The 27098-nt window shown below is 37.4% G+C and overlaps 2 protein-coding genes across 5 annotated transcripts in view; one reads left to right on the top strand and one right to left on the bottom strand.

Moving 5' to 3' along the window:
* The window catches only part of ARL13B (ADP ribosylation factor like GTPase 13B), a 51398-nt gene that overhangs the window by 21837 nt on the left and 2463 nt on the right, over window positions 1–27098 (bottom strand). For 3 of the 4 annotated variants that reach the window (XM_049824485.1, XM_049824482.1, XM_049824486.1), the window contains exons 2-4: window positions 24439–24610; window positions 22644–22710; window positions 18640–18889 (exon numbers count right to left, since the gene is read on the bottom strand). In XM_049824485.1, coding sequence (XP_049680442.1) covers window positions 18640–18889; window positions 22644–22710; window positions 24439–24507 — 386 coding nt within the window. In that variant the 5' untranslated portion in view covers window positions 24508–24610. Of the gene's footprint in view, window positions 1–18639; window positions 18890–22643; window positions 22715–24438; window positions 24611–27098 lie in introns of all 4 variants that reach the window. The other variant, XM_049824483.1, reaches the window with a different exon arrangement.
* On the top strand, window positions 7833–8794 carry STX19 (syntaxin 19). Its single transcript, XM_049824493.1, has one exon. It carries the CDS (start codon window positions 7916–7918, stop codon window positions 8792–8794), a length of 879 nt encoding a protein of 292 aa, XP_049680450.1. The 5' UTR covers window positions 7833–7915.

Raw genomic sequence — 27098 nt, 5'->3', positions numbered from 1 at the left:
AGACTTTTTGTGGATTGCCTCTAAAAGCTTTTAACTACACTGAAAGAATCCAAATGGTAGGTGTTAACAGATCTTAAACTACATTCTTCTTTAGCACTCCTGTGCCTTCTGGATTGTTGACAACAATTACAAACCCATTAGTAATTTTTTTACTGATTTATACTAGGCTCTTTCTCAAATAAACCGGTTTATTTCATTTCTCTAGTTTGCTTTTCATGCCTTCAATTCTTATGCAAAACAATCCTTTGAATATTGGGGTAAACTATAATGAAAAACTGGTGAATAAAGTGCTACAAGATTATCTGCCTGTAAACATCAATTAGGAATTTGCTTTCATGCAGTTGCAGGGAGATATGAGAGACATTTCTCCAATTTAACCTTTTCCCTAAACAGTTCCTCCAGGTCACATTTAAATAAGAGAATAGTTAGAAATAAGATTCTAAACTTATCCTGTTTATAGTATCTCTAGGCAACTTTAGAGCAACTTCATTGTCATACTACCTTTTGAAGTGGTCACAAGAATGTCAACAATTATAATTTGTTTAATTTTGGTTAAGTGTCCTCACTCTCACCTCAGGTCTGAATCATATTCCCATTTACTGAAAACATGATTCTCTGACACACTCTGCTTTGCTACCAGTTTAATCATACTTATTGATCAAATAGGTTGCATCCAAAGAGATGTCTGAGCTCACATCAAGAATATTATGTTCAGCTTCCAGATGTGTAATTCCAAAAGCAATGACAATGATATTGCCATGCATTTTTGTATGAGATTTAAAAAAGTTGTAAATATGAATTATTTTCTTATACTCTATTTCACCTTGATATATCAATACCTAGGCAAACATTAAGTTATTTAGTCAAAGTTGCCTATAAGAGATGTTTTTTAAAAAAGCTGCCTGGAAATCCTTACATTTATTACAGGTGAGTTCCAAGGTTGTGATACATAGCTATATGGTCTGACAAGATGAAATGGGAATGTAAAGTAGGTGGGATGTTGCACAGTACAAATTTTGACCCTGCAATTCTACTGTCAGGAAGACAAAAATCTTGAAACTGATTTATAGCAATACAAAGTCATTAACTAGGAGTTCAAACTATATATCCTATTAAGTGTAAAGAATTTCACCTGTCCTCTATCCTCTTGCAGCCCTTTCTCTTGCTCCTAATTTATTTTCAAATACTGCTTTAAAATATATCAATATCTGGAACTTAATTATGTGATCTTTTGGCAGGGGAGATTATGATTTTCTTTTTGGATTTCTGTGACCTATAGGTGGCCGTCATATTTGCACCAACTAATTAAGTGAAGGTACTGATTTCTAGTATTATCCTTGCTGGAAATAAACAAATAAACCCAGGCATCCACAACATATAAATTGACTTCTCTCTACTGCTCATTTCTGAGGTCTCTTAAAGAGCACTACTGACAATAAATCTCTGGTTTAATAGGTGAAAAAACCCACCATCAAAACATTAAGTAAATTCTTCAGTTTTGCTTTTAATCAAGGGATACTCCATTCCCTTACAATTACAGAGAATAATCTACAGACTGATTTGCAGAGTGAGATCATTGTTTTGTCAGTCGGAACTTGTAGGTGCAGTATGCGTCACCCTTACTGTGACTTATGTCAGCGCAAAAGCATGAACTCACCACCTTCCATTACCCAAAGTATCAGTAGGGAACATGGGAATTGCTGGTAGATGCTTTTCGTCAAGTCTTCCACATTCATAACAGCATGTAGCCACACATTCATAACAAAGGTCCCAAAACTTCAAGGAACAATCTCAGATTTGCCACCGATTAACTGTGCATCTTTGAACCAAACACTTTATAGAATAGCAAAAAACCCCACATTTTTTTAATTGGAATGTAAGAGAAGTACTGACAGTTGTAGAGATTTTCAAAGTATAAAAGCTAGTAATACAGGTGATTTACAAACTGCTGTATTCTCCCACTCCACTAATGCTAAAGTCTATACCTTGTATTATTCCCTTACGGCAGCTATGGTGGGTAACATTGGCTCAAAGGGACAAGCCACCAGAATGCATTTCCTCAATGTTACATAGTAGGCAATGCCAGAAGCAATGTGCTACAGGTTATTTCCTAGAGAGAAAGGCCGACAAATGACTTTTGCATGTTAGTATTTTTTAATATTAAAAATGAGATGTCTATTAGCACTTAAGTCCTCTGTGCTGAAAATGTTACTGATTTTGCACTATGATATTATGTATTAGCTACCTTCCACGTATAATGGCATCTTTTTTTTAGGCTCATAACCAGGGCAAGCTCTCTGCCTTTGGTATTTTCCTGTTGAACCACTCCCCCACTTCCCACAAACAGCACTTGAACTTAGAATTATTTTTAAATATGTTTTTCTAAGGACTTATCATCCTAGAGACAGAAATGCTTTAACAGGCTAATTTCATCCAACCACCTTGCTGTGTAATAATCCTTGATTTAAGCATGTTTGTTTACAAGGTATTTAAGTTAAAAGAAACTTTTTAAACAGCGGAGAAATTAAACATAACCTGTAGCAAGATTGCTTACTTTAGTTACTTAAGATATGTCTTTGGGTAATAGGGCAAGATTCCAAAAGACCATCAAACAAGTTCCTTCTTTTCTTGTGAGAATATCGAGAGAGCACAGCCTTTGGAGAAAACTGAAATTTAACTCAAGCCCCAAGTTTTCCCCACAGACTACTATAAGTAAACTGTAGTTTTAACTATAAGTTAAACTGTAGGCACTTAAATGGTATATGTGTCTCACTAATTTTTTTCTTGCTAAACTTAGGACACTTAAAGCAATAATCAAGTTCCAGACCAGAGTATGACTCCAAACATTACTCAGAGCCACTGTGCTCAAAAATAACAGTTATACAGGTTTGTTGGCACCATATAACAGAGCTATAATGTAATTTCACTACAGTCTGGAAATGGATTAAAAAAAAATAATAAAAAAATATATAAGATTACTTGTAACCTGAAATTCCTTAGGGACATGTTGCTTGAAACTGTCCTCTACCCAGTGCCCTTAATGGACTCACAACTACAGAACAGGAAAACAAACTGACACTTATTTTTTTGCCATCATTAAAAAAAAAAAGTACTATTTCAGCAGACAAAGAATGAGTATGACGCAGAACACAGATCATACATCTCAAAGAGCTCTTTAAGACAGATTTCTGTCCCTTGATCGTCTGCAAGTCCTCTTCTCCTGGTGGACCGCAGTATGTTAAAATGAATGCATGAAGGCATGCAAATTGCATCAAAGATCAAATACAAACAGAGGCTTTTGTGTTAGGCATTTTAATGAAGGTGCTGAATAACCAAGAAATAGTGAACAAAACTATGGAAATTAAAATAAACAGGAGGTTTTGGTAAGTCAGGGGTGGGAGGAAATAAAACAATTCATCAAAGCCAAAAGAGAAGACAATATATCTAATTACAACCAGTAACAAGAGTTCCATATTATCAACTTATCTACTTCACATATCCATTTATGCCTTTAACTTAATGCAGCACAAATCTCATTTTTGGATGTAGGCTCCCTGTTTACTGGATCTACTGATTAGATAGGTGGAAGAACATTCTATATGTCTGCTTTGCAATTAAGTGAAAGGACATTTCAACTTGCCTTTTTTTTTTTCCCCCCTTAAAAAATGGAGAGGATAATATAAAAATTTTCATTTCCGCCAAATTCATTATCTTTGAATTCAGGACATACTTTATCATCATGACAGATTAATAACGGTGGTCCAGTCATCAGGATCTATTATTCCCCTAGTCAGTGTGCTGAGGTAATTGTCATTATAAAGACTTTCCCAGCCACACATGTCATCAGTTTGACTGGAGAGATTCATAACCCTGATGAGCAACACAGTAAAGTTATCGGAAGGCAAAGATTCTTGCAATACCCTTAAAATATATTTGACAAGGATGTGAAAATTGCATTTCTGAACTTGTCAACTATATATAAAGATGCCTACCAGAAGGACAAATACAGACTTAATCACCAGTGGATCTGCATGATAAAAACACTGCAAGGGGCAGGAAGGCAAACCTTTCTAGAAGATAAGGTATGCCAGAGTGACCAAACTGAAACACCGCATGCGCATTCCTACTTTTTCTCCCCTAATATGTGTAAGAAAGCACATCAGTAACCCTTGAACTCCAAGTACAACTGGGCAAAACTGGGCCTGATTCTTCCTCCTTTCCCTTCCTTACCCCAGCCACCTCCTCCCCAAATCCATCCTGTAGCCCTGTCTGTTCTTCGGCTATGTTTTCAGTCTTACATTGCTTCTAAGTGTGAACAGAGAAGACAGAGTGCCACATCAGTTTGCCTAAGTTACTGCAGCCTTATTATTAGAGCAACTCCATTTCTACAGATTATCTTTTATTGAAGCCTGGCCAGCAGCTTGTGATCCCGGCTCCAAACACATTGGTTTCAGCATCAGTAACAGTTCAGATAAAAGATGACACAGCAGCATTTATGACACAGGAATGGCCAGAAACATGGGCAAACCTCACCAAGGCTCTTCAGATTTACATGTGTAAGAGCATTTAGGGCCATTTCTAAACATAGTCAATAATTTGAAGCTAGAGTTTAACAAGCTAATGCTTTCCCATCTACTGATTTGCTTTGCCTTTACTGCAGTCTCTTAGCTGTTTTAACCTAAATTTTCCAACCTTCAGTGAAGAAAAAGTCTGATGAGGATGTGCTAGGTTGTGCTACTTTATCGCTTCAGAAGGATCATCTTTTAAAATCTGTTTTTGAATGTAGGGGACACACTAAGCCACTGGAGTGCTTTCAGTCCACATATTCCCTTAACTGTAAAAGAATAGGCATAATCTCCCTCTCTTGACAAAAAATTCAAGGAAATAGATCTTTCATCTCAATCAAAAGAACAACAGGACATACCCCTATACATATACACAAACACGTAGGACAACGACAAGAACTTAGTATATGAACAAAGCTTGTGGAACACTCAAGAAGTCAGGCCAACAATTTCCAAAGTTATCTTTGTCATGAAGACATCCTTATTTATTTGAAACCAGCATGCATTTCAGTTGCCAGTATAATCAACGACATTTATTGGCAAGCACATTTAGTGGCAGGTTTTGAAGTCAAGCCCAATAGGATACAAAACCAGGGTTCAATTGCTTAGATTCCACTCTTTAGGGAGACTGATGTTTAAACAAACAAACAAAAAATCCATTAACATCAAACTTAAGTATTTTCTGCTTACTTCTTTGCAAGTTTGATCTTTGAGAATATTTGCAGATTTGCAATTCCATTGCTTCGCCCCCCCCCCCCCCAGGAATATGGCTATTTCAAGACTGATGCACCCAAAACATTGAAAAGTAGCTGTCAATTGTTAATGGATACACAAATTGAAGATGAAATCCAGTATGGTTCTTACGCTCCTGTGTTTAACTTACTTTCAAACCATAGGAGAATCATCATATGAAAAAATCAGTAACTGCTCTTTCCAGAAATTGTACTGTGTTCTGAAGGAGTAACTGGATGACTGGATGCATGTTTTAGAGTTTTTCAGTAATTACTTGCATTCTCTTAGATACAAGAAAGTCTTGCCACCTCACATCATAAGCATTAATGCTGCCCTTAGAACTTGCTTTTAATCAGAGGCTTGTCGAGCCATGCTAAATTAATATGGGTCAACAGATGTGTTAGGCTCTACTAAAACAGATTTTCAGGTCACTTGTCTGAAGCATTGGTTAGCACTCCTGGTTCCTTTCACATGCCCTAGACTGAACTTTCCCTGCAGCAGTCTCCCTGGTGCCAAGCAGCTCTGAAACATTCCTAAAGAATGTTACCTTGAAGAAATTGCCTGACTTCTGCTGTGGGGAGATTCACAGCAAGTTAGGCAATGAAGGGAAATTACTGTAACAAAATTAATATATGTTGCATTTTCCCCACCCCAAAGTAATGTTTTCCAATAAACTGCTTTCAAGCTTACCTGATCACAAGTCTCAGTACATTACAGTAGCTTCCAATGACTGCCAGGCTTTTTGAATTCTCTTGATGTGAATCAACAGACACTAAATTCAGATACTAAGGCATTAAGGGGAAAAAACCCCCAACCCCAAACAGTAAGGGAAATCCACACTAGGGTAGCATTTCAACATTCTTTCTCATGATTGATCTCTGCAGCATTTCAAGTTTTGTTTTTCAGCTAATCCTCCTGCAGACAACCAGACTTAAGTCTGTGGAAGACATGTTCAGAGTGTTCAACTCCATGATTTATATTACACAAAAAACTATTTAGGGACTTTAAATATGCATAAGGGAGCAGAGATACCACAGCAGTATCATTTGAAGCTCTTCAAATGTAACAAAATCATTTGCATATTGACAGGTTACTGGATTGATGCTTTGCAGTTACTACAAATGAATCCTTTTGGATACTACAGAGAAATACTGCATTTGCTTACTAAAATCAATCAATCAATCAATCAATGTTTACAATTGGGGTTTAAGAAAAAACGTACCTATCAAACACTACTATTTCAGAAGACTGCCCTGAAACCTCTGAAAACACCTGTACTGTTTAACGTCTACGCTTGAACAGCCCTTTGAAAGACATGCATTTGATTTAACCAGAAGACCCCAAGTAAAAATCCCATAACATCCTAAGCATTTTACTTTTTACTGATATTTTCTATTCTTGATCATAGTCCAAGGAAAACACTCATGTAGAGTTTGAGGAAAATACTTTCTTCCCTATAATTAAAAATAGTTGAACTTAGATATTTTCTAAAACATACACAATAGAAACTTTCCTTAATTATATCTCCAGTAAAGCTTGCACAACAGCTAGGCTAGAAAACAGAACTAAATCCACTTTCTATTAATTAAGAAACAGTACTGAATTGTATCCCACTATGGTGCACAAAGTATATTTGCATAATTTTTTTTAAGACTGCAAAGGACAATGGAAGAATAGATGACAGTAATCCAAAAAAGTTTAGAAAAATCAAGTTGCAACATTAGTGATATGGATCCACCTCTATGAAAACTCAGACATTAAAAAAATAAAAGTATTTTCATGCTAAATTATTAGAGTTCTTTAATTATTAGATTTCTGCTGTTCTGTCTTGCTGTAGAGTTAACTGCTTCAGTTACTATCAGTTTACCTCCCCAGGCAAGGGAAGGCAAGGAAAATGGAGAAAGTTTTTTCAGCATGGCTAAACTAAAAACCTAAAGTAACTTATTCATGCCAGAACTCTGATTCATTAGTCTATCTCATAACCTCAAAAGCTGAAGTGTGTGTTTCCTACTGAGAATCCAAAAATGGAGCATCACATTCACTGATATTTCCAAAAAAATTGAAATGTTGATTAATTTTCATCAAGTAAGGAATTACAATAACATAAGAATTTGAGTTACTCCTCTTTTCCTCCCCAAAATAAAAGTCCTCTCCACATGCTGTATTCCTCATTGTTCTAAGTTCCGGACCCTACACCACAAATCTACCACAAAAATGAGCTTGGGCTACAAATCACTGTATGTGGAAAACCCCCCACTATAGTGAAGAAGCTGAGGGAAGACTGTTAACCATACCCATGCGAAGATAAATTAAAAACTTTAGGTTATGATTAAGTCCTACAGAAACTGGATTAAATGGTGGATTAACTGATGCCACCTATCTTGTACATTTGTTCAGAATACCTACCACTTCCAATTCATTGCTACTTTCACTTTACTTTTGTGCAGAGGGAAGTTGCTCTAATCTCCAAAACTACTTTTCATGTATACATATAACTGCTAACATTGATTGTTTTTACACTTTGATTACAGTGAAACAAGAAAAAAAATATTGGAATTAACTCCCTGTGTTGCAAGAGGGGAAAAAAACCCTGAAAAAGAACCCTGAACACAAAAACCATGAGAGACCGCCTCCAAGAGCTTAAACTGAGAGCTAAGGAACTACAGCTAGCTGGAGAAAACAATGGTGCAACTGTACAAGAAGAGGAGCAGGAGGAGTTTGAACAGCTGGCCATTATTTATGAAAAAGAGCCCATAACTGAAAGGCACTTGCATGAAATCCAGAAGCTTCAGAATGAAATTAATAATTTGGTGGAGGAAGTTCATAAATTCAGTCAACAACAAAAAAGCCTACTATCTTCAATGAGAAGATTCAGTGTTCTGAAAAAGGAATCTAACATAGCAAGAGAAATAAAAATTCAAGCAGAGCATATACGAAAATGTTTGGATGAACTGTCAAAAACAGTGAAAAAGGCTGAAAATGAACATGGGCCATCACGTGCCACAGTAAGAATTTTAGCTTCCCAGCACGCTTTCTTATCCCAGCGTTACCTAAATGCTATGCTGTCATACAACGATGCTATAACTGCTAAGCAAGAGAAATGCAGAAGATTTATTGTTCGTCAGCTTGAAGTAGCTGGTAAAGAAGTACCCGAGGAAGAAGTCAATGACATGCTCCAACAAGGAAAATGGGAGATTTTCAATGAAAATCTACTCACTGAAGTAAAAATTACCAAAGCTCAGCTTTCGGAGATCGAACAGAGACACAAAGAACTAGTCAATCTGGAGAACCAGGTCAAAGACTTAAAGGAACTTTTTATCCAGATATCAGTTCTGATGGAAGAGCAAGGGGAGATGATCAACAACATTGAAATCAGTATGAACAACACTCAAGAATACACTCAAGTATCTAAAGAAAAATTTGGGCTTGCAGTCAAGTATCGAAGAAGAAACCTTTGCAAAGCAGTGTGCTGCTGGTGTTGTCCATGCTGCAAATGACAAAAGAAATAAACTGTCTGAAATACCAATGGTTCCTATTTAGTAAACTATTCTTGTAAAGCAGATTCAGGATCCCTTGATTGCTTCATTTTTCTTCCCATTTCCCCCTCCACAGAGCTCTCGGGAAAAACTGCATCTGTTTTTCCAAAGAGAGTTAGAAGAATGAAAAGAATTTTATGTTTTCACAGAAACACATGAACTAGGGGAAAGGATCAAAGGACACAAGTGACACTTTTTTGTTCTTCCACTCAAATTAATACAACGTGGCAACAAACTACCTGTACTTTTGGGAAGCATTGAAAATATTGTTAATCTCGATGACAGGATTCAGAAGAACGGTTTAGTTACCTTTTACAAAATCATGATTAGTGGTTTTAATTGCCTTGTGTTTTTTTAGCACTCATATTTACTTGGTTCAAATTCTAAGGTTTTTTTTTTCCAGGAATCTGAAATTCTACAAAAAAAATCCCAAATGTACACATAAAGCAGACTTCGTTAGTAACAATCCAGAACATGATGCCTAAACCAAACAGAAGTCAGAAAACAGTTATTAGGAGTGTTTCAATACTACCTCTATAGGAAAAGTTACTTACAGGCTTACTTACCTACTTAACACCATCAAATATTCCTCATGTTATAGCAGGACAGAGTGTACTGTCTTATGGAATGCAAAACAGACATTGGGTTATTTATTTTAATAACACCATGCTCTATTTCTTACAGATGGGTGTTGAGCTGGTATTTTCTGAACACATTAAAGATCACTAGCAGCAGAAGACCATCACCAAACTTGCAGGGACATGTTAGCAGTCTGCTGAGAAGCCAAGCATTAATAAACTGACATAGAGGTATTTACGTTATTCAACTACATAGGCAGACCCCTACAAGATAAGGATAGGGGAATATGACACTTTATTACACAGTGATAAGACACGTCCTTACTTTTACTGAGCCTATCTAAATATGCAGTTGCCTCTGCAGTCTCACTTTCACTAGTACAAAAATGAAGGAAAAAATATAATTTAAAAAATAGAACTCCATCCTTATAAAAATAAACATAATCTAGAACCAGAGAATGATTTAGGTCACAAGAAACTTCTGGGGGACATGCAGAGCAACCTCTTGCTCAAACTCTTGATCAAATCAAGACAGGAATTTCCCTGGTTGCAGCTCTTGTCCACCACTTCTCATCCTACCACGACACCTCTGAGAGAAGCCTTGTTCTGTGATCTTCACACCTTACTAGTAGGCAGTAGGAAGATGTCTCCCTTAGTTTCTTCATCTTAAGTCCAAACAAACGCAGCTTTCTGACTCTCCTTATATGTCACACACTCCAATACCCGAGCAGTATGGACTCACTATAGTATAATCAACGTTTGTCTTCATGGTCTTCTTGTATTGGGAAGTCCAGAACCAGCCATGGTATAGGAACATGCATTTATTTGTACTACTACAGGAGCAGCCAGAAGAACTAGTTGAGGGTTTCCAGAACTCCAAAGGGTTCCATGAAATTCTGCTAATTGTAGAAGCCTAGGATCTTCATGTAGGTATGCAAAACAGATGCCTGAAGTAGCAAATATGAATGCCTCCCCTGAGTACCTTTAACAGAGCAGCTAGCCATTGACTCAACCTGTCCCTGAAGATACTTTAGATGTTCTTTATGAAACAGCTGAATTAGCAAGACAGGAAGTATACCACTGTTTTATTTTGCAGCAGCAGTTATTTCTGCAGTGAAGAGAAGCAAGCAGAAGCAGAGTGCTTTTGCTTTCCATGGTCCCAATGGTTGGTTTCTGCCCTGTACCTAACCCCTCTTGGAACTGAATGAGAAATCATGCTCTAATGCAATTTAACAGAAAATAACAATGCAACTGAGACAAAAGAGTTATTTCCAAAAAGAAGAAAACTCACAAACACCACTAAAAACCAAACACCAAACCAGGAATGTTATTTCTGAACTCCGTTATGCTGTGCAAAGACACAATCAATACCACTATACCTGGATACAGTCAAAGAAGTCAGAGCAAATTGCACTGCAATTCTGCAAGACACTAAGTGAGCTAGATGTCTTTAATTGCATCTAGTGCGTGAGCGCGGGTGAATCAATCTACTATCAAAAGGCTCTATTGAATTATTTTTACACTGCAATATCTATAAATAGTTGGGATTCTTTCCATCCCAGCTGAAAATTGCAACTGAAATTAACTGTTATCAAAGTACAATCAGAGGACTGAACCTTAAAGTGAAAAACACTATTTACAATGTAGCGACAAAAAATAAAATTAGATAATGGCACCACTGATACCATCCCATTAAATAATCTACCCTGTTACCTATATGGAAGCTACCTTTACGTGCCAAGGGCAGAGTAGAAATTAGTCAATAAGCAATACAGAGAAAAAAGTTGCTGTGGCCAACATGCTCTTTTGTGTATATATGTATATAAACATATATAATACACACATTAATACGCATATATACATGCACCACCCAGAAACACCACCCCATCTACTTTTCCTGGTTTTACTTTTGGAAAAAACCAAAGGTACATAACAGGTAGCCCTTTCCTTCTCTCCTGGGTCCTTAAAAAAAGAAACGCATTATGGTACTTCTGTGAAGGATTATTGCATCCAGAATTGAGAGAAGAGAAAACCAAAACACAACAAACATCACCTATTTACACAGCATCCCTCATGCAGGAGTGTTCATACAAGCATTGCTTATCTGAGAGAGAAACGTGTTCCTGGGCTAGCCCTTCCTCTTCACACAATAGATGTGTTTCTTTGAAATAAACATGGTCTTGTTAAACAAGAGCTGTACTTTAAATCCTGGAAGAAAACTCCAGTTTCACTACTACTAAGGAAGACAGCTGCCTATCCATACATTGTAAATAATTCAAGTAGTTTTCAGCTGTGTATTGATTACAAAATGGCAAAACAGAAACATACATAACATGCTGCAGAACTGAGAAGAGAGGAGACCAGAAAGACTTGTGGAAAGGTTTTTCTTAATACGAGGTGCTGTTAACTGATAGTAAAAATATTAAGTACAACTTACATTGACATAATGAGAAATTTATATGAAGCATTCAAAATTATTAACAGCAGAAATTTTGCAGTAATCATTAAAATAACTTTCCAGTGGTTTTTTTTGTTACATAGTTATGCAGAAGAGCAAACAAATTAAAGCAGAGCTGCTAGTGTTCTAGTAAAAAACGTGAAATATTAACAGCTATAATCCCTCATCACCAAAATAGCAGGTAGAACGTAGCTTTCTACTAAAAAAAAATACCTACCCAACAACCTCTCTGGTATAAAAATATCAGCCATAGCACATGGATTTGTATTTCCTCTTGCATGTGTTTCATGTCTAAGGAAAAAAAAAAAACACAACCACAAACCCACAACAAACAAAAATCCAACAAAACCCACCAATCAGCAAACACAAAAATAACCCCAAACGAAACCAGTATATGCCTCTCTTTTTTCTGGCATAATATGAAGTCTAAGTGTTCCTTTCTGAGAAAAAGGACAAAAAAATTTCTAAGAGAAAAAAATTTAAACTTGCATACCTATATAAGTCTTGAGGATATTGACAGAAGAATTGACCCATGAACTTAAGAACTGCAAGAACTCTTGCCTTCTACAATTCAATTTCCCCACACGTAACAGACTGATCAACTACTTAAGCACTTAGATGCTTAAACGAGGCCTACATGAGCAAAGCAAACATAAATTAAGTAGTAACACTAAACAGTAAAAAAAATGCCAAATAAAAAGTTTAATGTCTTCAAGTATTTAATACTAAGAGTCAGTAACAGCCAATACCATCAGCACTTCAGGAAAACTGTCTTAAACAATACTGTGATACCTCCATGGCCAGCGATAGATAATAAGATGCCACAGTACCAATTCAATTTGAAGCAAGTATCACACTGAACAATATCAGAACTCTTATATTCCCATATTACTGTAACATAGAATGTCTTGTACCAATCTCATGCCCACATTGCACAATTCAGCCTATTCTCTTTCCAGGCTATTGGGCCTCCACTTCTCCCTGAAGAGTGCTGAGGCTCGCTATCCATTCCTTTATCAGGGAGGATGAGGAGCAAGAGCTGTCTCCCCCTTTTCTTCTGTCAGCAGTGTGTCTTCTCACCCTTGGCAAAAAGCAGAGTTGCCACATGCATAGGCATACTATGGGATTAGGGCATACCAAAACGCAATTGATCGGGATGGAAGAGAAGATGGCAAAAGGAAGAGTGGGCCAATGACTCCAACTCCACTTTGCTCCGTAACAAAGACTGCATCCCAAACCCTTTAGTAATAGATCCTGTTCTTCATTGTGAAATGAGACCCATCTACCCATGATAATTCTCAGCGGTATCTTGCTAGCACTACTCAGTATAAGGTTGATTATGAACAAAAGATATCTAAGATGACATGCAGTGACATAAATTGACATTAATTCCCAGTGCTTTTCAGAAAGGACTGTTGCTTGTTTTGGCACATGTAAAACAAAATAGGAAAAATATTCAGGGGAAATGTTCTGTTACTTAAAGAAACAATAAAAAAAAGCATATTTACTGGGAAAAGCTAGCATTTAAAAAAACCCCAGATTTTTTACTTTTTTACTTAAAGTTACTTTTTCCAGAATAAAACACATACATTTTTCAAGGACGTACTCTTCCACTGGAAAGATTCTAAAGTATTTGTTGTGGATACAATTCTCCACATACTTCATGGAAGAATGGAGGGCCTCCTTTGCACACCTCCCTATACATTGATTAAAACACTTCTAGTGCACACATCACAGTCCTAGCTGGATAGCATATCCAAAATTGTTCTCCCACCTCTCCTCCCCAGCTTCTTCCAAATACACACATTAACTTAGTTGCTTACCTGGTTGATAAATTATAACTACACTGTCTTTGTGGCCAGTGCTAGAGAGCAAGCTCTGACCCCTGGAAAAAGTGGTGTGGATCAGCACCCACGTACGCTGTTTGGAGCAAAGAGCTTTTGGAGATCCTCTTCTGGAGAGGACTGGTCACATCTACACTACAGGGCTTGACCCCAATCTTTTGTGGGCTGCATGTGACATCCCTCTGGCCTTAGGACTTACATATATAAAATTATTTTATTTTTAATTCAACAAATCCAAAATTATGATCAGTGCAATGCATGTCATGAAAATTGTTCATGCTGGTATCATATGCTCAAAGTTTTGGGACATAGCACGGGGGCATGTAGTGTGCAAGACCTGCTGATGCAGTGTAGGAGACCTGTCCTGATTAGTAGGAGGTGAAGTTGGTATGATCTACACCCTTACTATCTGACCAAACTAGAGTGTTATACAGACATGTCCTCTCAGTAAAAGGGGGGACATGCAACTGTTTCTCTCCAAGATGTAGGTCAATCAGCTACCACATACACAGTATGGCTTATTGTGGTGACAGCACCCAAAGAACAACAAAAAAAGGGGGGGAAGGGGAGAGTGTGAATGACTAAATCTCTCAGTGTAGACAAATCACATAATTACTGTGCTGTTCAAAACGGAAAGGGGGAAAGAAAGTTTAATTTGTCTACTTTCATTAAGGAATGTCTGTCAAAGATTCCCAAACCTTTTCTGGTGACCATTAAGTATATTGCTGCTGAAGTTTGTTCCTATTCTTGGTTTTTTGTGTGTGTGTTCTTTGTTTTTTGTTTGAGTTTTTTTAGGGGTGGGTTTTTTGTGGATTTTGTTTGTTTGGGGTTGGTGTGGTTTGGGGTTTTTTGTTTTGTGGGTTTTGTTTGTTTGTTTGTGGTTTAGGGGGGGGTTGTTTACAACTCTCAACTCTACATCAGCAAATGAAAAAATCTTGAAATGGAATGAATCTACAGAGCATTGAACAAAGATATAGAGCAGCAGACAAGCCTGCCATCACATAACAGCAAGCAACTGGAGAATACTTTTATTTAAATGTTACTATCATAGATGTTTTTACTGTTAATGAAGCAGATCCCATAGTTAAACACAACATTATCTTTTTACAGGAAGAAACAGTTATGTAAATTAGGATATGTTATCTTCTTTTTTAAATCTTTAAAGATAAAAGATATATTTAGATAAAGGAACTTCATGATTCAGCATATATTTTAGCCATTATATCACATCAAAATCTGCTTACATGACTAGAAAAAGTTTTTTCCCACTACTTTTTTAGACCATTTTTGCAAGGACAGTTAGCTCCTCCAACAACCGTACTGCTGACCTATATCAAATTCATATGGGTAGAAGAGAGAGACCAAAACTAGTTTTAATTCATTCACTTCACCAATTCTCAAAGGCAACTGACAGCTGAGTACTTCACTTGTTGCACCACAACCAGACACAGCATGTGCTTACCCAGCCAGAGAAGAAATGCTGAGCGGGCAAAGGGAAGAGAAGGAGAAAGAGGGTAAGACTTCAGGAACTAGTGAGAGAGGTCAGAGTATGTAAGAAAAGGTGAGTATATTAGGGAATGTGTTTATTCATTAGTACAGAGCTATACTACTTTTATTTCCTCTTAGAATTATTATTGAGCAACCAATTTTCTAAAAGCATTCAACAACAGCACTCTTCTTAATCCAAACCTTAACATTCTAAACACCAGCAACTCTACAAGTAAAACAGGATGAAAATTCTGGTAAGCATTAACTGACCTAACAGTGAATCCAATTTCTGTTTCAAGTTTTTCTTTCATATATACTGAGGTAGTCCAGATTAGAAAGAGAAGTCTGACAGATCAGAGTTCTTGTCCAGAGGCAAATTCCCACCTCCTTACGATTGTTACCACTCCAGCCAGTATCACTCCTTTCCAAGGTTTATTAAATAATAAGAAAAATATTACAGAGCACAGCTACAAATATGATATTGATAACCTGATAACTGGAATCTCCTTTACAAATACACAAATGTAATTGTCTGGTGAGCAATGGTTTATTTCAAATGTCCATCTACCAGTCATGAAGATTTTATTTTTCCCCGATCCAACTGGTAAAATTACTTTTGCCCAGATAGATGAAAGCCCATAAATGCAAAAGAAAAAGGTCATTCTGTCTCTTTGATTATTATCTACCACAATTACACACACACACACAAAAGGAAAAATAGAGGGGGAAAAAAAAGAGGCATAATCATCAGGTTATTTCAAAGACAAGATGGTTGAAAATTCGGTACATTGGTTCATTCTATGCTTAAAAAGAAATGTGAATATCCAGTATAAACATTTCAATTGTTTCATTGTGATCAAGTCACCAATACCTCTTTCATCATTATTCAGCACACACACACACACTTTGAAGTTACAGCTCACTCCTTTTCATTCCCTTAGCATTTAGGTTCTTTTATTAGTTTTTAAGATGGTAATCGCTAATTAATAAAACATTAATGAATAAGCTCTTTGTATTTAAGCAAACAAATAACATAGTAGAGAACTCTGTGCACCTACAGACAGCAGAGAATAAACAAATTACAACTTGTTTTTCTGCTTCTCCTTGTTTATTTCAAGTGCTGGAGGAAAGCAGTAGTCCAGACCATAGACACACTTGTGGAGTGTGGAAATCAAAGAGAAGGAGTCTCTCTCCTCTGGCATGAAATTATAACAGTATTCTATGAAAAGAGAAATAGATTGTGCTCTGCACTGCAAGAGCATGAGAGAGAAGGCAATTACTTAAAGAAAACGTCAACTTTCCTAGATTTAATACTTAGAGGTCACTGTACTATTTTCAGTAAATACTGGCCTTCACGCATACATGGACAGACTAAAATGCACTAATTAGAAGCTTACCAAGATATTAGGGAACTTATTGCTACACAGATACCAAGTATCTCACTATTAAAAAACAAAACAAAAGCTGAATATCCTTAGAAGCAGGAAATATTAAAAAAGGCTAACTTTCACCACAAATTTGGAAATCAGCTGTTTCCTTTGCTCTTGATACATTTTCATTTTTTGTTTTAGTGACTTAAGGGGGAAAAAAGTTTATGCCACAGAAATTCTTTTTGGCAAGTATGAGTGATGGAGATTTGCATCTCCAACCAAAGGCATCCTCAGGGAAGGGAAGGTACATGGGACCAGTTTAATCTCATTTGCTAAGTACTCCATTTCTATACCACAAACACTAGTGCTTACTGACCAAGCTTTCCTGCTTCACAACTTGCAGGCTTCACAATGTAAGAAGTGCTTCAAATACCGGAACAAATTTTAGCGTTTACGTGATTTGAACATGCCAAGGGTAGCATAGCTATGCCATGAACACATACACCAAACAAAAGAAAGACAATACAGGAAACAATTTATAACTCAAGATGCAGGCTCATATAGGGAGTATAAAACAAAACTACTGGATCCCTCCACAGAACTGGGACACTGCAAGAGCAAATTCTCTTCAAAGGCCTGAGGCTCAATCAATTAGAACACAGTAACATCAATAAACTTAGTTTAGTCACCATTAGACTCAGTTAATATGCTCTGCCTTCCGATTATCTACTGACATGGGTTGAAAAGCACGATCAAGTCCCAGAGAAGCGAGTCGGCTCTCTACAGGTACAGCCAGCCACCCACCCAAATAAACTCTATTACAGGATTAGGGCATAGAGATTTCTATGAAAAAAACCCTAAAATGTATTTATTTAGAAACACTGCACAGTTGTCAACTGTCACAGTTGCATCTTCAGAACAGATTTTGGTTAAACGAGCTGCATTAAGTTGGTTTTATTGCCTTCCCTGTAGTAATAACATTCAGATAACAGTGGAAGTTAAAATCTAATCTATTTTTTAACATATACGCTATTAGCTTGCTGAACAACACTCCACTTGAGCAAAACTATTAGCCAGTTTCACCCTCAAACCACCAGAGCATCACTGCTTCCTAGAAGTAAGAGGCCACTCCTCTGAGTTTTACAGATTCTTTATATCACAGAAAAGTTGTGTAGTTACTGCATTATGGAGGTCTTATGCCCACCAGCCATAAAGATATTGTCCTGATAAACCATTTTAAACTTTCACAGTTTATTTTGTTACTTCAAAATGGTATTTGTCCCCAAAGACCTTTTGTGTGGCTGAATAAAACATGCTATTTTCGATAGTTTACAAACCCTAGTTTTTAAGCAGAGAAGTTCATGAATCTATCTGTTCTGTGAAAGAATGTCTAGACCTTTTGAAACTTTTTTTTTAATTAAACACATGCACTGCAACAAAAGCATATGCCAAATACTATTAAAGTAAGCCTTCTTTAATGAGATTTTGCTGATTGTGTATCAGCAGCACCACCGTGTGTTAAGTGAACAAGACATTTATTGCTGAGATTACTGGTATTGCAGAATATAATCAACCATTTACAATTTAAGTAATTGATGTAGGCCTAACTAGTAACAATATTTTTACACCATGTTGCCATGACAAACTTGCAAAGCCTTTAACCTATCATACCATTTCAAGTAATATTAGAATTTTAAAGATTTAAAAAAGCCCCACCTTATTTTTCCACTGCTAATGAAAGAGAAGAGAAATAAATATCCCTGAGAAGGACTAAATAAGATCTAATGTCAGATGCAGTGAATGGATTCAGTACATCACCATGTGGAAAGACAGAAAGACAGACAGACAGAAAAGGCTTTGTTCACTAGTATGATATTAAGATTGGCATAAATAAATACTTCAGAAATACTGTAAAACTAATTGTAATATTGCATAGCACTAAAGTTACAGTAGTATTAGCATACTTTATACTTATGTTGATACTATACATAAATACTTCTTTAAAAGGTGTATTGAAGGTCAAAATTTACAAAACTTGAGAGTAGGAGAATTTATTAACATTACTTACACTAACACGGGTTTTCCTGATATCTTAGGACTGTTTAAAACTTCTATCATGGCTTGCTTTGTTTCTTCCATTCTTGCAATGTCACTAGAATCCACAACAAATATTACACCGTAGGACTCGGCATAGTAATTTCTCCAGATATTTCGAATTCGTTTTCCACCTCCTAAATCAAAGATGGTGACTTCAAAGCGTCCCTGTTTAAGGTCAATCTTGGAAAACCCAACTGTTGGAGCCACATCTTCAGGAGACTCTGTCAGAGTTCAAAGAAGAAAGCCTTCAGTAAAAAGTGTCCTTAGTTATTTAAAGAGGATTTTACACTGTGTTTTGGGTAGCAAAATCAATATTTTAAAAACATGGAGGAAACCCTCCCTATTAAGTGACACCATATTGCTAACTGTGTATTTTTTATGTTAAGATTTCCCCTCTCCTCAGGTAATTTCATATTAATACACGAGTGTCTCAACCAGTTACTTTACATTAATTTTGATAGGACCATCAAGAAAAAGAAAAAGAAAAAAAAAAAAAAGAGAAAAAAGCCCCAAATGCAATTTTTGATATTTAACATCACAGTTAAATTGCAGTAGTGTTCAGTGTACTGCAGTTTTTACTTTCCTCCTCACCACCAATGCTCCCATCTGAACAGTTATAAAGCATTTGCATAGTATTAATCCAGGTCTGAGAAGGAAAACAAACCAGTTAATGCATTATGACCTGGGAAGACTTGTGCTCTACCAAATTTATTCTTTATCCCTCATGGTTGCCAGAACAGCCCCAAAAGTTCAAACCAAGGGCTGAGATGAAGTGATAGAAACCATGTTCTTCTGAGATGTAAACTACTTGATTCCCTTTATTCAAGATCAGGTTTTGGCCTTTGTTTGTTTGTTTATTTTTATTTTCTGCTTTTTAGTTTGCCATGCAATATGCTAAAAAACTATAGCTTTACATTTAATACCTTTGCTTGCTGTGTCCCTCTCCAGAGGGCAATGAAAGCCTGTACTTGCCTCACACCACTAAGCTGTCTCTGCAGGGGTGAGTTAATTGGATCTCTGCAACTGTTTTGTGTAGCTTGGTAGCACAAGGCAGGAGAAACAGATGTAAAATTCAGCTTGTTGAAAGGAAGAAATGAAGGCATGGTCAAAAGTGCTGAGCTCTGAAGAGCAGTGCAGAAGCTACATCACCAGCCTTCTGCTACCACACTCCCTTTTTATGAGAATCCTTCAAACACCACAAAGATGGGGATTCAGAACAGACCCCTTCACTGGAACAGTGTAAGCCAAAACTCCAGCTAGAGAATGGTCCGGAACCCCTTTTTTTTTTTGTGAAAAACTACAGCTTCAAAACTCAGCGGACTATTTTGAAGAATGTTTTGCACTCTGAGCTGTAAGTATGTGCTCTTAAAAGAAAGAACAGTGTGAACATGAGGGGTGGTTAAGGGTGAAAGTTATTGATGGTGCTGAATGTAAGGGGATATTGCTGAAACATCTGCTCCTATTGTATGGTGAGGTCTCCAATAATAAACAGTCTTCAATGTAAAAACAGGGTCTGCCATATAAGCTGCAGATCCAATTTGGCAAATATTACTTTGATGACCATGGTGATTTGCCTAGGTTTAAGAGTCCTAAGAACTGAAATATATTTGGTTTCTGCTAAAACCCAGTAGTCATAACTGCATTCTCCTCCTATAGGCTGTATGACTGATGCACAGCCCAAAATACTGGTTTTATCAACCCTGAAGACTAACTGAAGTCTCTGCAAGCCCTGTTAAGGGAAAAAAAAATGCTTTCTAAGGTGTTGTGGTTTAACCTCAGCCAGCAACTAAGCACCACACAGCTGCTCACTGAATCAAAAAAAAGAAGTAAACCTTCTGGGTTGAGATAAGAAACATTTAATAGCTAAAGTAAAATAAAATATAGTAGTAGCAATAATAATAATAAAAATGTAATAATTGTAATGAAAAGGAACATTAAAAAAAAAGAAAAGAGAGAAATCAAACCCAAGAAAAGACAAGTGATGCACAATGCAATTGCTCACCACCTGCTGACCAATGCCCAAGCAGCGATCTGTCCCTCCTAGTCTACTCCCCCCAGTTTATATACTGAGCATGACATTCTGTGGCATGGAATATCCCTTTGGCCAGTTTGGGTCAGCTATCCTGGCCATGCTCCCTCCCCCAGCTTCTTGCACACCTGCTGGCAGAGCATGGGAAACTGAAAAATCCTTAATTTAGGATAAGTGGGAAACTGAAAAATCCTTAATTTAGGATAAGGGCTATCTAGCAACAACTAAACCATCAGTGTGTTATCAACATTCTCACACTAAACCCAAAACACTGTACCAGCTACTAAGAAGAAAATTAACTCTATCCCAGCCAAAACCAGGACATAAGCACTATTCAAGCCCTGGGAAACAGTCACAGAAGTCAGAACTATGTTTTCCTGGAGTTTCCATTTAGAAATACCCATCTTTACTCCTAATTTTTCCAAGAAAAAAGACTTTTAGAAATAACTGTCACATTTAGTTAATAAAGGCATTAAAGTTGATTTTGAAACAGAACAGAAGGCTAAACAACAAAGCTCTCATGTTTTCAGGGCAAAGATTCAGGAATATAAATGAGAGAATAATCATAACTTTATTCAACTTCAGCAAGTCCGTGAACTTATACAACATGTGTAAATAGAAAGTCGAAGTAGAGTCTCCAAGTCTGCCAAAACACCAAGTACACTCTTGTTATTACACAAGATGAAGTTATTTAGAAAGACAATCCCACAAGGGGGTGGGGGGAGAATTTTTGTTTTCATAAGCACAAGTTTCATCTCAAATTGCATCTGGCTTGCATGTGTCATTGGATGGTGCAAAGTACCCTCCAAAATCAAGTCATCTCTTACTGAAGTAAGTGCCTAGAAAATTGCTAGTGCTTTTCTGGTGATAAATAATGATATAAAATATGTATCACTAGAACCATCCCTTATGATATATACACACACATACCATTTCCTTCTTTTAAACCTCTTCCTCATTATACATACTTACAACATGGATTTTTATATAAAGTTTACTGATGTATGCGTGTTACCGGATGGTCACTTCAGCACATGCACACCAGAAAAAAAAACACAAAAAAAACCAAACCCAAAACCCAGGTCCATTGACTTCTCTAATGTATAGTAGATGTGAAACACATCATTAACCAGAATATTTTGTATCATTGCATTAATTCAAAGTAATTAAATAATTAGTATGTGGTCTACAGCCTTCAGAGTTTGTCCTATGCTTTCACTTAAAGCAGCTGATGGAGACAGACGGCTTGATTGCAGTTACAATGTTCCTTCAGCTATTTATTGAACTACTGAAAAAAACCTTACTCTAGTCCAAAAATATGCTCATGAAATTTAAAAAAGAACCTAGAACAGATTTTGTTGCAATTTAGCATTTTGCACAGTTAACAATGCCGTGGTCAACTCGAGGCACATGAGCACCAAGGTAGTCTGAACATTTAGTCTTAGTATTTCCAAGATAAATAAATACTTCTGTGGACTAATTTTTTCTGTCTGAGTGGACCAAGAGCTCTAATGCTGCACGGTGCAATGTCTTAAGAGGCAGCTCTCTCCATGCTATCTATCTTGCCTCTGCACCTTCAACTTTGTTGAACTACCACTGACTTGCTCTAAGTCAGTCATAAAGCACATGACTGGGAGAACCTACTTTTTCAGACACCCTAGCATGACTTGCCAGATATCAAAAATCAGTCTTTATGCATCAAAGGTAAGACCCCTTAATTCTTCTCTCATCTGCAGGTCTTCACACAATGGGGCCTGTGACACGCTCACTCTGGCAATCACACGTGTACCACTTTCAGTGGTACAATGACTAAAATTTTCTTTCAACAATATGGGAGGGAGAGACAATTTAAGAGCTGAAGCAGCATTTTTAGATTAAAATGATGGAAAATTAGTAATTATACTCTCTCTTTCAATGCTCCATTTAGATGATAAACAATTGCTTACCTCCTTGAATTCCTCGGACTGTAGCAGTTTTACCAGCATTATCAAGACCCACCATTATTAGTGTCACCTTCCTCCAAAAGGAGAAAAAAAAAAAAAAGAAAAGACATTTCAAATCTTTTTTTCCTCTAGCTTATTTTATTAAGTTTTTTTTTAATACATGCATAGCAAATTTACCACAAAGTACTAGAAAGAATAGGTATCAAAATACCAAGTAGCAGGAATTGTTACAATTGTGTATCTGGTGTTCAGTATGTCAAACCATCTGATTAGACAGAACAGCAGAACAAGGTATGAAATGAGAAGTCTAGTATTGTGCTGTAAGTTTCGCATGAGCCAATGATTTTGCTTTCAACTTGTATCTGCCTGCTGAAATTTAATTTCATGGTACTGTAAATTTTATCCTTTTTTTGGTGTGGTCATGGTCTCTTTAACAATTTCTATAATTTCATTTCCATTCCCCTGTATTTTTACCACCTCTCTGGCTCAAAGTTATGCCTATACTAGAAATTAATTTCTGTCTCAACCAGTGCATCTGAACAACACTATACAGTATGCAACACTTGTGTAGACAACATCAGATGCTGTAAATAAGCCACACCAGTACTCATCATGCCTTTGTTTCAAGTAAGAGCAATCTAGACTGCAAATGTGCAAACCAGTGCTGTTGAGTACGTACAATACTTTAGCAAACTGCTATACAGGTTAGAATTTATACCAGGATAGGATTTTAAGTAAAGCAATAGGAAAAACATATCTATGTGTATACCTCAATTGTTCCTCCTATTCACAAAGACTCAGAGGAGTCAAAGGAATTTGCTCAATTTTATGCCCCTTTGAGTGAAGGAATACTAAAAACATTGTTATTTCTGGTCTTAAAACTATAATAGCATCATACATGAAGTATAGTTTATGCAAGTTCTTTCAGAAGAGCCAAAAAACTCTGAGAAAAGAACCTAAAAATGAACAGTAGGATCATAGTAAATTATACTTTAACAGTAAGCTAAAATCAGAACAACCACGAACATCTATAAACTCACAATTGTCTATAGTACATTGGCGGTGTCAGAAAGCTATTCAATCCAATATAGTTCTTTGAACAGCAGCACCTTCTGTAAAACCTAAACTACATACTATTGAAGAAAAGAACAAATCTTCCTACATGAGCGTGAAGTATAAGTAAGTGTGGTATGCCCTTTATTTCCCTTCCCCATAGTTTGAAACAAACTATGCACCTCTGCTAATTGGAGGGAAAAGGATGCAGGATGTCAAAGTAAAAGTAACAGAAACAAACAAGAAGCATAGAATTCCATAAGTGAGAATGGATCACCACACTACTCACAAAATGCAGTATTAAGTTACTTAGATAATAGTAAGCAAACTAGTATGACACTGGAGCTACAGTCTGCTCTTGACAATGAAGTATTTTAACACATTACACTTCAGAATCTCAAAATGCAGAAACTAAATCAATAAGACAAAAACCAAATAAACTTTACATAAACATTCTATCATCATGCCATAATGCTCAACTTGAGGAAACGGTATACAAAGCACATTATTTTGAACTTTATACCTTCCTGAAGTCAGAAACAAAGTACCCGAATCAGAGATGACTAACATCTAACTTTTAAATTCAGAAGATGTATTGATTTTCTCTTAGAGAAAAAAAATGACAGGTTTTGTCTCAGAAATAAAAAATATGAAACAATGTTATATAGCAAATAAAGTAAAACATAGGTGAGAGGACAGTTTGGGAGGGTCAGTGCAGAAATATAAAATACTTTCACATGTTTACCTCACAGGTTCCTGCCACCGTTTTAACCAGCTGCAGCAATTGGCCATTAGACTGAACATCCCTCTTCATTAGCCATCCAGAGCCATGCAAGCTACAGAAACAATGTGGACAGGCCAGAACAAAACAAGAAGACTGCGAGAGAGACTGCAGAGACCCAGACGTCTTGTCACTGCTAGGAAAAAAAAAAAAAAAAAAAAAAAGAAAAGAAAAGAAAAGAAAAAAAAAGAAGAAATGCATAGTTAGCCCTTATGTATAACCAAGGCAAGCCATTTCCCTGGCAGCAGCCTGTCTATTCAGAGTGTGTCATATTCAGTCAGCCCCATGACAGTCTCATTATATCTTTCACCTTTCCATCCTCTCACACTTCATCTGCCCCCATTTTACATATCTGGGCAGCAACAACACAATACTTGCACAAAATGATAATGCAAGACCACTGTACCTAAGGAAACCTGCAAGTTAGAGCAGTAAGATACATCAAGCTATGGAATTCCAGAGCTTGCCTCGCTAACACATCCCACAGCTCTGACAGAAAATGAGGACCAATTTCAAGCATGAGTAAGGCTTGCAAGAACATAAAAGGATAAGACATTAAAAGCAAACAAAGAATATCCTACCTGTTAAGTATATTCCTTTAACTGTCAATTTCTTTTACACAGAAAGATCTCACAAGGAAAGTGGGTTCTCTAGCCAGTACTTTGAGGAACCAGCAACTTAATGTCTAGTAATTGTCACTAAGTTAAATGGAAGCAACAAGTACTTCCATTATTTTACTATCCCACTCTTCAAGCGGGAGGAAGAAACACAATATTCTTTCTGGTGTTGCTCTGTGGAACAAACAATAGAGAATAACTGTGCGATCACGTGCATGTTTACTTCTTTGTATGCACGCATAGCTATGAAACAGTAAAGCTTACACAAGCCATGCAGTCAAGTGCACAACGATGCAAAAGCTTTAAAACCCCTTAGTTACTCAGCTACGATAATCCTACTGCAAATGACAGTAGTTGCCCAGGTAAAGGCCTTTCACTGGCAAGCTTTGGGCAATTTTGCTTCACGAGTTCAAATCCACAGACTCCCTGGTAGGACGATGTACCAAACCTGGCTGTTATTTTCTTCACAGCAGCCTGTAATGTGCTTTGCATTTTTGGCTAAAACACTGCTGATGTCACACAAATACTTTGGCTATTACTGGACAGTGCTTGCACAGCATCGAGGCTTTCTCTCTTTCCCACTCTGCCCTGCCCACCTCTCCCCCAAGCCTCCTGGCTGGGGAGGGGGGGGGGGGGGGAAGGGCAAGAGGTTGGGAGGCGACACAGCCAGGACAGCTGACCCCAACTGAACAAGGGGATATCCCATACCATACAATGTTATCCTCAGTAAAAAAAATAGCTGAGGGAAAAGAGGAGGAAGGGGGAACGTTCATGGTTATTGCGTTTGTCTTCCCAAGCAGTTGTTAAGCGTGCTGAGACCCGCTGAACATCTCCCCACTGATGGGAAGAAATAATTAATTCCTCTTTTTGTTCTGCTTGAGCATGCAGCTTTTGCTTTCCCCATTAAACTGCCATTAACTCCATCCATGAGTCTTCTCACCGTCCTATCTTATCCCCATCCCATGGGAGAGGGGAGTGAGCAAGTCACTGGGTGCACGTTTAGCTGTTGGGCAGGGTCAAGCCACCACAGTCCTCCTCAGTGCCAAGGTGGGGCTAAGGATAATGACAACTTTGTTCTGAGCACATTATAGTTGTTAATTGGCAGGCTCCTGTGCTGGTCACTGAGCTTGCTTACTGTACTGAATATTAGAGTCCGACACTTGTTAGTGGCTGGAAAAGGCTGTTTAGGTTGCTCCTCCCTTGGGAAAAGGCAAAGCCAGTTGTGGGATTATGTCTGCTCACATGCACTTGGTGGGTATTGTGGAAAGATGGGGAAATCCAGTGTGTATCTCAAGGAGACTTAAACTTGGGGGAAAATAATCCATGATTTGAGTTGGATGTTACAGGAACAGTACAGCAGAAACCACTTGAAGCAAAGGAGGATGAGCCTTCTGAGGACCAGGCGAGTGTGGCGGTGACTCCACCAAGTGGGTCTTGGCACCCAACAGGCCACTTCCCCTGCCCTGAGTGACGACCTCCAGGGATGGAGCCCAAGTCATCAACTGTTCTTACTCGGGGAGCGGGAGGCAGCTATGGAACAGGGGAATAATATCCGTGCATATGTCATGGGACCGGGGGTGGCGGTTGACGACATACCAATCTCTCCTCCAGAGATTATCACAACCCTTGCGGAAAGAATGTGCACTATCACCTCAGCTCATAGGCTCACATCATCTTAGCTCGCATTTTGATCAGCAGCTTAGGTGAAAAAATCCAACCAGATTCACATCAGAAGAGCTGAGATGTAGACAGATACTCCCTACCGCTAACTTGCCTCCATGAGCAGATTAACCGAGAGTAGTAACACTTTGAATTACCACAGCAAGTTTCCTAAAGTTGTCTTTCAATTATTTTTTTAAACAAAGAAATTCCTTTCAAATTTCAAATGATAACTAACCTCAAACAAAGGTAATTTCAAATGATGCAGAAAACTGAATAATGAAAGATGATAACAACTTTCCAAAGTTGTCATCTCCCCAATCTAGACCAATAAGAGTAGAAAAAAAA

This window comes from Accipiter gentilis, chromosome 21 (genome assembly GCF_929443795.1).
Source record: "Accipiter gentilis chromosome 21, bAccGen1.1, whole genome shotgun sequence".
In the NCBI taxonomy this organism is placed as follows: domain Eukaryota; kingdom Metazoa; phylum Chordata; class Aves; order Accipitriformes; family Accipitridae; genus Astur; species Astur gentilis.
The sequence above is the reverse complement of the archived record's forward strand: the minus strand, read 5'-3'. Positions and strand labels throughout refer to the sequence as shown.